Source organism: Coregonus lavaretus (genome assembly GCF_964263955.1).
Source record: "Coregonus lavaretus genome assembly, chromosome: 37".
Lineage (NCBI taxonomy): Eukaryota > Metazoa > Chordata > Actinopteri > Salmoniformes > Salmonidae > Coregonus > Coregonus lavaretus.
The window spans coordinates 31,771,884-31,787,051 of record NC_140024.1 but is presented as its reverse complement, the minus strand read 5'-3'; the positions used below and the strand labels follow the sequence as shown (position 1 = coordinate 31,787,051).

General features: G+C 40.7%; 1 protein-coding gene across 1 annotated transcript; it reads right to left on the bottom strand.

Moving 5' to 3' along the window:
- Positions 1-7,877: 7,877 nt before the first annotated feature.
- Positions 7,878-14,444, bottom strand: LOC311111505 (CMP-N-acetylneuraminate-beta-galactosamide-alpha-2,3-sialyltransferase 1-like). Its single transcript, XM_084154241.1, has 6 exons — positions 14,274-14,444; positions 12,379-12,560; positions 11,154-11,336; positions 10,817-10,862; positions 9,396-9,515; positions 7,878-8,118 (listed from the first exon to the last, which is right to left on the bottom strand). Exons 2-6 carry the CDS (start codon positions 12,555-12,557, stop codon positions 7,948-7,950), a joined length of 699 nt encoding a protein of 232 aa, XP_084010367.1. The 5' UTR covers positions 12,558-12,560; positions 14,274-14,444; the 3' UTR covers positions 7,878-7,947.
- Between the last annotated feature and the right edge of the window lie 724 nt (positions 14,445-15,168).

The window sequence follows — 15,168 nt, the reverse complement described above, 5'->3', positions numbered from 1 at the left end:
CAGCATCTCTCTTCTGGTGATTAGGACAGACTACAACATAGAATTTGAGAGAGAGACATTTTCGCGCTTTCATTAAGCGACCAAGGTGAAAACTCAGTCTGTTTGATTGACAGGAGTGATCATTAATGGAGCGGAGTTATCATCATCATCACCACCACCACAGCCTGGGCAGAAGTATGGATAGAGTTTCTCGGTGAAGGTGCAGCCAGTGAAAGAGTAGATATGAGCCCTAGCCTTCACATCAAAGAAGGAGACCTGACCCTCGTCATAATCCACGAACACTCCCACCTTCTGGGGCTTCTGTCTAAGACAGAGTTGGACAGGGGAGTCATCAATAGCTAAATAGTCCACATCTACTGGCCATAACACCCAGTATCCTTCCTCAGAGGTCGGCTTGGTATCCTCCTTCCTATCAATACACTCTCTGACCACTCCAAATATCCAGAAGGTCTTGTCCTTTTCCTCTACCTCATAGTAGAATCTCCCTGAGGAGAAGCCCTCCTTTCCCAAGACAGAGGGGCTACTGTCAAACCTCTTTGGGTATTCAGGGAGATCCTGTTCGGTGTCTCCACATCTCACTTGTTTCCCATCTTCAGACAGGATGAGAACAGGATGTACTGTATCAGGGTCTAGAGTCACATCCACTGTAGATTAATATACAGTATATTAGAAAACAGGGAAATACAGTATGTCTTATTCCTCACATGCATGTCATGCAGTTCCAAGGGAAACTTGGCAAAGGGACAGTTCACTTTTTGAAATTACATTTTTACAGTGGCGTGTATTCATGGAGCCAAGGGAAGCCAGGCTTCCCAAATATTTGCCCAATAAAAAAATTATAATTACAAAATAATGTATCTTTTGTCTTTCTGTGTTTTCATAATGTATCTTCAATTCGCAGGTGGTTGAATCTCAATCGGATAAATCATCTGAGCGAGTGAAACTTGCGCAACACACACACACACACACACACACACACACACACACACACACCAACAAACAGAAATCAGTACCATGGACAGCCACATGACCTTTAGCAACTTTGATTAGACTAAATTGTTTTTTATATCTTTAAGTTTGTTTTCACTGTATTATAGTCTAGTTGATTTTATTACGTTTAAATGTTGAAGTTGAACTGGTGCTGGAATAGCGAAGGCAGTGCTCCTGTTGTCTGTGCTGACTTGCGGTAACTGTGGTTCTAAATGAGTAGTTTTGTAAAATGTAGAAAACATTAACTTGCTTGACCATGCTGCAGGTCATGTGATGTTTGCAATATTTTTCTTTGTGGCTTCACCGGACAGATGTTGCTCTCCGGTTTTATGATGAAACAAATGAATGTGTAGTTTAATTTATTTTGCCATTGTGTGACTGTTGTCTTTTTGTTGTCTTGGCCTTAAGCCTATATATCAAGGTGGCGTATGAACGAATGGGTTACAGAGCAAACAACTAGTGTGTTGTGGAACATACAGTTGAAGTCGGAAGTTTACATACACCTTAGCCAAATACATTTAAACTCAGTTTTTCACAATTCCTGACATTTAATCCTGGTAAAAATTCCATGTCTTAGGGTCAGTTAGGATCAACACATTATTTTAAGAATGTGAAATGTCAGAATAATAGTAGAGAGAAAGATTTATTTCAGCTTTTAGTTCTTTCATCACATTCCCAGTGGGTCAGAAGTTTGCATACACTCAATTAGTATTTGGTAGCATTGCCTTTAAATTGTTGAACTTGGGTCAAACGTTTCGGGTAGCCTTCCACAAGCTTCCCACAATAAGTTGGGTGAATTTTGGTTTGTAGGCCTCCTTGCTCGCACACGCTTTTTCAGTTCTGCCAACACATTTTCTAGAGGATTGAGATCAGGGCTTTGTGATGGCCACTCCAATACCTTGACATTGTTGTCCTTAAGCCATTTTGCCACAACTTTGGAAGTACAGTGGGGAAAAGTATTTAGTGAGCCACCAATTGTGCAAGTTCTCCCACTTAAAAAGATGAGAGGCCTGTAATTTTCATCATAGGTACACGTCAACTATGACAGACAAAATGAGAAAAAAAAATCCAGAAAATCACATTGGAGGATTTTTTATGAATGTATTTGCAAATTATGGTGGAAAATAAGTATTTGGTCAATAACAAAAGTTTCTCAATACTTTGTAATATACCCTTTGTTGGCAATGACACAGGTCAAACGTTTTCTGTAAGGTTTTCACACACTGTTGCTGGTATTTTGGCCCATTCCTCCATGCAGATCTCCTCTAGAGCAGTGATGTTTTGGGGCTGTCGCTGGGCAACACGGACTTTCAACTCCCGCCAAAGATTTTCTATGGGGTTGAGATCTGGAGACTGGCTAGGCCACTCCAGGACCTTGAAATGGTTCTTACGAAGCCACTCCTTCGTTGCCCGGGCGGTGTGTTTGGGATCATTGTCATGCTGAAAGACCCAGCCACGTTTCATCTTCAATGCCCTTGCTGATGGAAGGAGGTTTTCACTCAAAATCTCACGATACATGGCCCCATTCATTCTTTCCTTTACACGGATCAGTCGTCCTGGTCCCTTTGCAGAAAAACAGCCCCAAAGCATGATGTTTCCACCCCCATGCTTCACAGTAGGTATGGTGTTCTTTGGATGCAACTCAGCATTCTTTGTCCTCCAAACACAACGAGTTGAGTTTTTACCAAAAAGTTCTATTTTGGTTTCATCTGACCATATGACATTCTCCCAATCCTCTTCTGGATCATCCAAATGCACTCTAGCAAACTTCAGACGGGCCTGGACATGTACTGGCTTAAGCAGGGTCACACGTCTGGCACTGCAGGATTTGAGTCCCTGGCGGCGTAGTGTGTTACTGATGATAGGCTTTGTTACTTTGGTCCCAGCTCTCTGCAGGTCATTCACTAGGTCCCCCCGTGTGGTTCTGGGATTTTTGCTCACCGTTCTTGTGATCATTTTGACCACACAGGGTGAGATCTTGCGTGGAGCCCCAGATCGAGGGAGATTATCAGTGGTCTTGTATGTCTTCCATTTCCTAATAATTGCTCCCACAGTTGATTTCTTCAAACCAAGCTGCTTACCTATTGCAGATTCAGTCTTCCCAGCCTGGTGCAGGTCTACAATTTTGTTTCTGGTGTCCTTTGACAGCTCTTTGGTCTTGGCCATAGTGGAGTTTGGAGTGTGACTGTTTGAGGTTGTGGACAGGTGTCTTTTATACTGATAACAAGTTCAAACAGGTGCCATTAATACAGGTAACGAGTGGAGGACAGAGGAGCCTCTTAAAGAAGAAGTTACAGGTTTGTGAGAGCCAGAAATCTTGCTTGTTTGTAGGTGACCAAATACTTATTTTCCACCATAATTTGCTAATAAATTCATTAAAAATCCTACAATGTGATTTTCTGCATTTTTTTTCCTCAATTTGTCTGTCATAGTTGACGTGTACCTATGATGAAAATTACAGGCCTCTCATCTTTTTAAGTGGGAGAACTTGCACAATTGGTGGCTGACTAAACACTTTTTTCCCCCACTGTATATTACATATTGGATCACTAAAAAATAAAAAAAATTACATTACCATGTAGTTTACCAATAAAATGGTCTGATGGTGATGTGGATATACTCTGAATATGTATCCCAAATGAAATAAATTCTCACTCCAATACATTTTAATATAAAGTTAGCAAAAATAGATAAGATCTTGCTACCTGTCAATTTGTGGAAAATTCACCTTGATTAGCTCTTTAGTATTATCCCAGTTTACCTATTTGCTTATGGTATTGCCTACGCCTAGCGAACAGTTTTAATTATGAGAAGAAAATATTCCATTTTATTTGTAATGGCAAGCCAGACAAAATTAAAACGGGCCTATTTATATAATGAATATGAATTTGGAGGACAGAAATTATTAAATATTAAAGCATTAGACGTATCACTAAAAGCTTCAGTAATGCAAAAGTTATACTTAAATCCGAACTGGTTCTCTAGCAAATTAGTAAGATTGTCTCACCCAATGTTCAAGAAAGGCCTTTTTCCCTTAATTCAGATTACAACCTCTCACTTTCAGTTATTTGAAAAGGAAATTATCTCCCAAATATCACTATTTCTAAAACAAGCCATAGAGAGTTGGTTGCAATTTCAATTTAATCCTCCAGAAACGACAGAACAAATATTACAACAAATATTGTGGTTAAACTCAAATATACTAATTGATAAAAATGTTTAAAAAAGGTATAATCTTCGTAAATGATTTTATCGGTAGGACTGGTGGAGTTGTCGCACATGCAGCTAACAAAAACATATGGAAATGTCTGGTCTACCCAAAATTACAACCAAATAATTGCAGCATTACCGCAAAAATGGAAGAGGAAAGTGGAAGGGGGAAAAGTAAGGAACTTGTCTGTCGGCCTTGCATTAAAAGAACATAATTGGTTAAAGAAAATTGTGATAAAAAGTATACCAGTTTCATTTAAGGACCAAAGGATTTACAGGCGTCCCATATAGATTGCAAAATAGTTGGGAAGAGATTTTTGACGTACCGATTCCATGGCATAGTGTTTATGAACTGATACGCAAAACGAAGCCGGATTCAAAACTTACAATTTTTCAATTTAAATTATATAAAATTCTTGCTACCAATAGAATGTTATTTATATGGGGGATACAATCTTCCCAGCTCTGCAGATTTTGCTGCGAAGAGACAGAATTATTAGATCATTTGTTTTGGTACTGTCCATTTGTAGCTTGTTTTTGGACACATGTACCTGGAGCTAACCCTGCACATAGCACTGCTGTGTGATCTGAAAAGTCATAGTCAATCAATCAATAATATAAATGTTTATTTTCAATTCACAATCTGTAGAAACAATGAGAATAGAAAGGTTCAGAATGTTTGTAAAACATCACAGTACAGTTGAAAAATATATGGCAAAAAGAAATCCAATAGGGATGGTGTTAAGAGATAGATGGGTGGTGTTGAATGGAGCTGAAGGATGGGACTAATAACAACAACTAATAACAACAAGATAACTAACGTAAAGCATACTGTGTCCATAATAAGTATATAGGTTATAGGTTGAGAGCTTTTGTGAAAGAGCACAGTTAGAAATATATGGCATATAGAAGCAAACCAGATGGACTTCAAAAGTAAAAACAAACCAAATATAATTATTGTAAAATGTGTCTGTGTCCATAAAATGTATATAGTATGCTGGAAGTAGAGGCCTAAGCATTGTTGTTCACTAGTTAACTCCAATTAGGGAAGGGGTGGTGGGGTTGGAAAGTAATGATGGGAAATAGAATTTAAAAAAGGATATGCATGTATGTATGTATATTTGCGAGAAAAAAACAACATTGGGGATTGGAAGTGATGCAGACAATTACATTGATGGAAGTTACAATCTATCTGAAATATTAAAGCTGATCTACCCCCTAAAAAATAACTTTTAAAAAGATATGATCAATACATGTTGATGATTTAAATCCTGTACTGTTTCTAACTACCCTGGTAGGTTGACTGATAACCTGAACCAGGTTGCAGGCACTGGTTACAGTTTGAAGCATTCTCTTGAGTGGGCAGCCTGATGAAAACCAGTCAATATTTAAAAATCACCCAGAAAGTATACCTCTCTGTTGATATCACATACATTATCAAGCATTTCACACCTTATCCAGATACTACCTGTTAGAACTTGGTGGTCTATAGCAGCTTCCCACCAGAATGGGCTTTAGGTGAGGCAGATGAACCTGTAGCCATATTACTTCAACAGTATTTAACATGAGATCCTCTCTAAACTTCACAGGAATGTGGTTCCGAATATAAACAGCAACACCTCTACCATTGGCATTTCTATGTTTCCTGTAAATGTTATAACCTTGTATTGCTACAACTGTATCATCAAAGGTATTATCTAAGTGAGTTTCAGAGAGTCAGAATATGAATGTCATCTGTTACTAGCAAATTATTGATTTCATGAACCTACATATGTTAACGTGGGCTATTTTGATCACTTTTCTTCTGGGATGCTTACTTGTTTTTATTTCTTTACTGGGAAGCTTAGCAGCAGTAGATGTGCTCATGTTCTTTATGTTAGTGCAGGGTGAGCTGCACACAGTGGCCTTCCTCCTCGGGCACACCGGCTCAGTGCTAACAGTATTAATCTGGTTCTTAGGCACATGATTACTGTGTACAATAGCTGTAGGGTCAGCAGAGGCATTCAGGGCAGTTAGAGGGACATAAATTAGGTTACTTATATTGTGTCTACCGATGCCCCTGATGTAATGTACATTTGCTGAAGTATTTTGACAACTCTGTGTCGCAATGGTAGGGATTAGCTGAGCTGGGCTTGGGTCATTGCTATGTCATTGTCTAATTGCAGCCTTATAATGCTGTGAAAGGATCCAGGAACCCAAATGAGCCTCCTTATAAAACGTGTTATGTTTCCAAAAGGTATCGAAATTCTCAACAAAAGTTATACCCATTGAGCTGCAATAATCACGTAGTCAGTTGTGAAGAGCAAGAATCGTGCTAAAGCGTTCAATGCCACAATTCAGAGAGGGCACAGGGCCAGATATTATGGGTTTTTTGTTAGTGTCTAGCAGAGAGTCAATCCAGTTTCAACTGTTCAGAGCTGCCCTTCATAATGTCATTAAAACCCACATGGACTACGATAGAATCGATTTCCGTGTGTCCTGACGTAGTACATTTGGGAGAAGCTAAGTAATGTAATTTACTCGAGCTCCGGGATAGGACATTGTTTTTGCACCAGGAACGGTCACATTTCTTACCACGGAGCTGCCCAAAATCACAGCTGGCGAGAAGGACGAGGAAATCCGCCCACTCCCACGCTTCACAGGATGCAGACCTCCGACAGATGGAGAAGCCCCGCTCGATCCAGAGCAGGGACGGAAGGTTGCCGACATCGACTTTGAAATCGTAGTAGTAGGCACTGCGGCCGCAGACACCCCCAGCAACGAAGGTGCAGGAAGATCAGGCTCCAGGACGGCAAAACTATTTGTTGTTTGTATCCGCTCTGGGCCTCTCATTGGGAGTGTAGACTGCTTTGCGGGAGGTCGCCGTCTTCGGCTTCCACGGCTCGTGACATGCGACCATCATTGATTGCCTTTCTCCTTATGATGTGCTCCTTCGACAGCGCTATCAGATGGGGGAGCTCCGCGCAGCACTGGCCAGTCGGATAAACGACAAGGTGGAGATGCATCCAACAAGCGCGAACGCCGTCCAGCCACCGGCGTAGAAAATGTAAACATTCCACTCTGCATTTTCCACAGTTCTTACGTAGGCAGGTGACCTGTGTGATCAAGGAAGCCACCTCAAGACTATAATTCTCGGCAAGTAAACAAATTGCCACATTGGAACTCCGAGTGATCCGATTTGTCCCGAAACAAAGCGTAATAGATACAGCTCCTACAGCGCTGGAACCGTTCATTTAGTTCTCCAGACAAAGAGGTTTCCGTTGCAAAACTCATCTGGTACCAACTTCGTTAGCTTGATGGCTAGTAGCTTAGTCTCTGTCAAGCAGGCTTAAACCTGTCTCTTAAACGGGAATCCGGGTAAGGATGCTTTAGTGAAAAAGAAGCGATGGGTCACGTCAACTTTAAATTGGCTGAGACGGAATTTGTTACCGGATATAATTATTTGCTCAGCTGGTGTACTCAGCATCGTGGCTAATTTGGCCAGGTTGGCCTATGAGAAAAGCTAGCAGCTAGCCATTTTAGACCAAATGGTTAAACCATGGTCTAAGCAAATTTCACAAGTATGGCCCCCCATTGTTCAAGTTCATGCAAAACCAAAAACGGTAGTGCAGATAAAAGGATAAGGTATTAGAGTATGTACATGCTGTGCAATGTAGACAATAGGCTAACACCTATTTGAATACACCTCTTTATTAAAAAGCTCTTTATAGCATATACAGCTGGAAGGGAAATTATCTTTATGAAATATTAGTGAAATCCCTTATGTATCTGTAGTTTGTGTATTTCCGAGAGCTTCACGGTGACGTTGTACTCATAGCTTCCATTGTGTAGTCCAGTTCTGAGTTTTCTATTGGTTAGGGTTTCCCAGTAGTGGTGCCAGTTCCCATCTTTGTCTTCCCCAAATCCATACACATTCACCTGCATTGGAAATAAGTGTTTAGAGAGTTAGTTTAATAAATGTTTACCAAAAAGTTTTATTTATGGCAATGTGGTATATTGTGTACGCAGTCTATACACCTACATGATTTGGGCCAGTAATGTGTGACGATACCACATATTGTCAGAGCTATGCTATGTAAATCCATTAGGTGTCAGGGTTGGTTTCCTGCACTGCAATTGTGTGTAGTATACAGTGTGTATCGTGTGTAGTACACAGTGTGTATCATGTGTAGTACACAGTGTGTAGTATACAGTGTGTATCGTGTGTAGTACACAGTGTGTAGTATACAGTGTGTAGTACACAGTGTGTAGTATACAGTGTGTTTCGTGTGTAGTATACAGTGTGTATCATATACAGTGTGTATCATGTGTAGTACACAGTGTGTAGTATACAGTGTGTATCGTGTGTAGTACACAGTGTGTAGTATACAGTGTGTATTGTGTGTATCGTGTGTAGTACACAGTGTGTAGTATACAGTGTGTATCGTGTGTAGTACACAGTGTGTAGTATACAGTGTGTATTGTGTATCGTGTGTAGTACAGTGTGTATCGTGTGTAGTATACAGTGTATCGTATACAGTGTGTATCGTATACAGTGTGTATCGTGTGTAGTACACAGTGTGTATCGTGTGTAGTACACAGTGTGTAGTGTAGGGAGGTGAGAAAGTACACTCCTATCTACATTCCTAGCAGAGCGTGTTGATATTTAGTATTTATTAGGATCCTCATTAGCTGCCTAATTGAAGATATTATTACTCTAATATTACTAATGTACAATATAAAATCCACAGTGCCTGCAGCTATGGAACCCTGACCTGTTCACCGGACGTGCTACCTTGTCCCAGACCTGCCATTTTCAACTCTCTCTCCCTGTTGCAACCTCTACAACCACTGTGATTATTATTTGACCCTGCTGGTCATCTATGAATATCTTGGAGAAAAATCTGGCCTTAATGGCCATGTACTGTTATAATCTCCACCCGGGACTGGCCACCCCTCAGAGCCTGGTTCCTCTCTAGGTTTCTGCCTTTCTAGGGAGTTTTTTCCTAGTCACCGTGCTTCTACATCTGCATTGCTTGCTGTTTGGGGTTTTAGGCTGGGTTTCTGTACATCTGCGGATGTAAAAAGGGCTTTATAAATAAAATGTGATTGATTGATTGATAACCACAACATTACTGCGTGTTAGAGTGTCTCTCTTTACAGCCCGCGTTGTGCCTTGAGGTGTTGTTGTATCTGTTGATATCTATCGGTCGTACCTCGTCACAGATGTGTAGGGCCAATATCAAAGCCATGAATCCGGTGGAGGGGTATTTTCCTTGATTGTCAAGCCAGGATTCATGAACATATTTCATAAACACAGGATTCAGAACCAATACCTGCATGGAATACATTGCACATTACATGTCTATCAACCTGATTGAATTAGAAAAATAGGAATGATGTCTATTGTGATGCATCAAATTTGAGAAGTAACTTTGTTAGATTGATATTGTGTCCGAGATCGGATGCAATTATGCACTTTTAATACACTCCCATTCTGATGCCGTCTCAAACTATGACTTGTAATGACAGATTTGCCCTTAGGCAAATAATAATACAAATGTCCCGTGTAGCTCAGTTGGTAGAGCACTACGCTTGCAACGCCAGGGTTGTGGGTTCGATTCCCACGGGGGACCAGTATGAAAATGTATGCACTCACAAACTAAGTTGCTCTGGATAAGAGCGTCTGCTAAATGACTAAACATTTAAATTATGTCTGACATCACCACCTCCTTTGTTAGAAAACCACCTGTAAAAACATTGACCCCACCCCCCCCAGTGGTCTGAATATTGACTTTGATCTCAGGCCCTTTTTATGACCAATTATATTTTTTTGTTAACAGGTCTTGGAAATGAATGTATTCTTTCCACAGCTTATCAGCATACACCAAATGTGTGTCCCCCTGTTGATGATGCTTATTTTGCATTATGGTTGAACCAAAATATTACATGTAACAAAAACAGTTAATGAAATTGGAAATATTTAAATATATATATGTGATATTAAATGAAACAATGTATGTTGATGCTGATGATAACAATGGCATAATATATGCAATACGCTGTGGACTATTGTCTTTTAACAGTTTCGCTTAATTCATTCTGATTAACCTAGCAATTACGACACACCCATCACTATTGTCATTGGTTGCACTAATTGCACTGTTTGTCTACATAACCTGGTTCAAGCATTCATGACATCACCCTGAAGAAGGCACAGTGATGCCAAAACATTGGTGGTTTCTTTCCCAGTAAATGACTGGGAGTTTATACATAGAGTTTATACATAGAGTGTGCAACTCCCTTTATTTGTTTTTATAGCTTTCAGTTTATTCACCATTAGTCAGCACCTTCTACATAAAATAATGTTATCTGGGTGTGTCGTTAGTCAGCACCTCTACATCAAATAATGTTCCCTGGGTGTGCGCCAGCTCATGCTTTTTATTAGGGAACCTCCTATAACCATATATTTAACTGTTTAAAAAAATGTTTTTATATTTACATGGCTCTGCCCATACCACACATCCTCAATTCCAAGCAGACCTACTGTCCAAGAGACAGTATAAAAGATCATGAATTAGATGTCATTGACTCTGTAGCTGTATTATAACCATAATAAATTAACAAGGTGACTCACCAAATCTTTGTTGGCCTTTATCTTCTGTCTAAGAGGTAAATATGAGCTGTTGAATAAAATAAGACTTAATTTCATCTAGGAAGTGCTAGCTATGTTATCTTAGAAAAATGCATGGTGTTTCCCACTCCAGTCCCCCCAACAGCACACATGTTTGTTGTAGCCCCTGGACAAGCACACCTGATTCAACCTGTCAACTAATCATCAAGCCCTCAATTAGTTGAATCAGGTGTTTTTGTCCGGGGATACAACAACATGTGCCGCTGGGGGAACTGGAGGACCGGTGTTGAGAAACACTGTTATAACTAATCAGAAGAGTCCACAATAAGTTGTTACTCACAAAGTGATGTTAGTCCCAGTGGTCACGGCGCCTGGTAGCCACTGAAGGTCCAGTGTCTTGAAAGGGATCAGCAGGAACCTAGTGGCGTTCTCCAGATCTATGGCACTCTCTGGGTACATGACGTGATACGTGGTCCGGTTCCCAACATCCTCCTCATAGCCAGAGGTAAGAGCCATGTTCATTCTGGACAACACAGCAGGAATTCATACCATGACTGCAATATTTCAAAGCTCATAGTGACCGCATGGGTAGCGCCATTGAGGGCTCTCTTTATTTTAAGTAGTTGATTTCTTCTTCAACTTCTATGAGTTTATTGGCAGTCAGTAAACAAACAAATGGTGCATACCTCTATCTGGAGTGGTGCTGTGTGTACAGGCATAAAGCCAAGGTTGGTGATTTACTGCCACCTGCAGCTATGGAAGGTTTGCTCCTTTCTACTGGAGCGTACAGTCGTTCCCTACTTCCCACAAATCTAAAAGCATTGGATTGGTGGAGGCCTGGGTTAGCTAGTGGGAGTTCCACCATATTTCTTATATAGTCATTTCCTTTCAAATCAGGGAAGGGAAGTGAACAAGTGCACACTTTGAGCTAGTGGGGATAATTGGGACATAGCCGTTAATGAATTGGCTGATCCCTCCTGCTGACGTGGTTGGCAGGCACGTACACAGATAGGGTTCTACCTGTGCCTGAGGACCTGTCCCTTTTCCCTCCCACTTGCCAAGTGGCCTTTTGGGTGGTGGTATAAATTATATTGTTTTGTCATTGTTGTTCTGAACACACTGCCCCCCCCAAGTTGATGTGACATCTTCAAGTTCGCCACCCCGACCCCTGGTCTGCCCTGTACGGAGCCAAACGTGCATGGTTTGAGATGCGGTCACCAGTTGAGTGTGTGTCGTAAGCTACCTAGTTTAAATGTCAACAGTGCTGCCACAGCAGCATAACATTTGATTTACATAATATTCGGCCTGGTTGGCTGATCGCCGACGCGCAGCAGAAAGACGGGCAGTTACCGGTGGGTGCCCTTTTTTTCCCCATTTTGAGCACCTGCCCCCTAAAAGGTCTGCGCACTGCCCTGCTGTATGGAATCCTGTGATCCTTCCTTAACCCATAGGAAGTCCCACCCAGTTGACTAATTCAAAATGGCATAAGTCTTCAATGGCACTGCCAATGCTAAACCAGGCTTTGTGGCAAGGACGCCCTCTGTCAACACCCTCTGTTGGCCTACCTTATGATGACGTCACTGGAGTCGATGACGGCTCCATAGTGGGAGCGTTTGAGGTTCCCAGAGTTCCCCACCACAGCACAGGTCCCATGGCGCTCAGGGTAGAGGTCAGCATCGGGGATGACCTGGAACAACTTCTCCACCACCTCACTGAAGTTGGCTGTGCTACGGTCATTCTGCATTTTCTGGTGATAAGATGGTACTTTATTTGATTGCGCCAGCCAAGACATAAAACACCAATAAATACAGAACAATGGTCAAGCAGCACAAAGCAGATTACATCAGCCCAAACCCTCACACACTAGTCAAATCTGATGTACGCATATTGTGTGATTGTATATAATGTTCACCTGCAGAGGGAAATGAGCTGTTAAATCTGGTGCAATGCATCATTTCTCAGTATACTGAGACTTATGTTTGGATTGGTCATTGTCCCTGTCCAGAAAAACAGGTTATTGTTGACTACAATAGCAATCAGTTAGTCAGTTGTCAGTGACCACGCTTGTATTGCAGCCTGTGAAGGAGCTGGCCTTACCCGATCACTTAAAAAGGCTTAAAAACAAAACAGAAGTAAAGTGTGAAAAAAAATAAGCTTAATTTATTGTAAAAGGCCAGGATAAACCAAGCAAAACCAGGCTGCATTCACACAGGCAGCCCAATTCTGATCTTTGTTCCACTGTGTAGTTTGACCAATAAAATCGGATCATTTCACATCAGATCTTTTTCGGCGCTAAGCTGATTGGTCAAAAGACTAATTAGTAAAAAATAAAAATAAATGAATTGGGCTGCCTTTCTAAATGCAGCCACCTTACACCCACAATGATCTGTCAAGCAATAACACACCAGTTCATTCAATAATTGGGTCAGCGGGACAGTGTTCAATTAACCAGCCAATCAGGATGCACACCCAATTAACAGGGAAGAGGCACAATTGACATTGTAGCTATAGTATTGCCTGGAATGATGAATGGTTAAAATTAAAGGAATTCTGCATACAACTTGTTTTATCCAATAGATAAGCAATACATTAAAACAATGCCCTTGTAGTGAAGGGCTCACTCATTCACACAGCCTAAACCAAATCCAATAAAAGTTCATTCTGAATTAAACTCCCTCATATAAACACCTCATGAGAAAATAAACATGCAACAGTAGGCTATTAAAAAAGGTGCTTACCTTAAGAAAATAATGAACATTTCAATGTATAGTGGTAGTGAGTGTTTGGGACATTAATTGAGCAACAGGAACGTTAATAGGCTAATCTACATTGGAGGCTACTGTGACAGTTGATCAATCCCACTGGACAAAAACTGTTTGAATAAATGTTGTTTCCACATAATTTCAACAAAACAAATCTATATGATGACCTTGAATCAACATGGAAAATTGATTGGATTTGCATAAAGTCATTAATGTAAGGGAATGTCGTCTTCTTCACCCAACTTTTAACCTAAATCCAATGACATGTGTATGTCATTGGATGTATGGTTGATTTCACGTTAGTTGACAGCTCAACCAAAATGTAAATCAAAAGTTGATGTTGAAATGATGTCGGTGCCCAGTGGGGTTGTTCTTTACAGATGGGGTAAGCTAGTGCAATAAAGTTTTGAATAATCAATCATTTACCCGCCACAGGCTACTCTGGTGGGATGGGGTGGACGGTGTCTTATTTTTCTAATTGGTTTTCTTTTAACAGTTGACCCAACAAGCATAGTAGGCTGTTTGTTATTGCTAGGGTCTGTGTATAGGCTATAAATTCAATAAATTATAGGCCTATTACTGAATGCATTGGACTTGCGCTAGAAATGATTTTATTTATCCAATGTTGTTTGTTACGCCTTTTTTTTTAACATAATGGAAAATATATATGTTAATAAATAAATAAATATATAGCCTACCCGCCACCACGTTCTGGTATCATTGGAGAGTTTCTTGTTCTCTCTCGTCAGAAATGGTTTGATAGATCTGATGAAGCACTTCTGAAACCATGGGTCATCGTCCGGCTGTGGAGAGAAGATCCCGTCTAGCGGCCGAAGGGCATTTGTAACAAAATCCACAAGTGAATTGGAGGATTGCTGTCCAAAATAAAACACAACTATAGTAGTGAAGCAGAGTAGAACGGTGGTTAGAAAACCTTTTCTAATCCTGAAGATATTCATTTTGTGGGTGGCACAGAATACTCACCACCTGTGAAAAGATCCATAATGTGAAAACGCCCCTAATATTACTGCTGCTTTCACAACATCTGGGAACTCGGAACTCTCTGACTCCCGAGCCTTCAACACAATGGGGAACTAGTCTTCTTCTTCTTCTTCTTCAGTGGGGTTTATCGGCGGTTGGCATCCAACGGTATGGTGCATCACCGCCACCTACTAGACTGGAGTACAACTTCCTTATACTTTGCTTGAAAAAATTAATAAACAAATACCCTGCCATCTAACACTACACTCACAAAAAAAATTACTAAATAAAAAATAACACCACCCTACTCCACTATTTAAATCTATTTAGTCCTACCTCAGGCCAACAACCTGAAAGGATGTGACACTACTACTTAACACACCCTGTAACTCTTTTGATGTCAAGTCTCGCACACCCAAATACCTCTCTGCAGTTGCCAACACAACCTCAATTTTTGGCGACTTACGTTCCATCCCTGCAAGTACAGTTGATAACCATTGCTATAAATGCTAAAAATCCAATCTCACTGAAACATGTATCACTTGTTGGCCTATCCCTCTGTACTGGTACAGATCTACTACTCACACCATTCCTCTCAGGATCCCTCCCCCT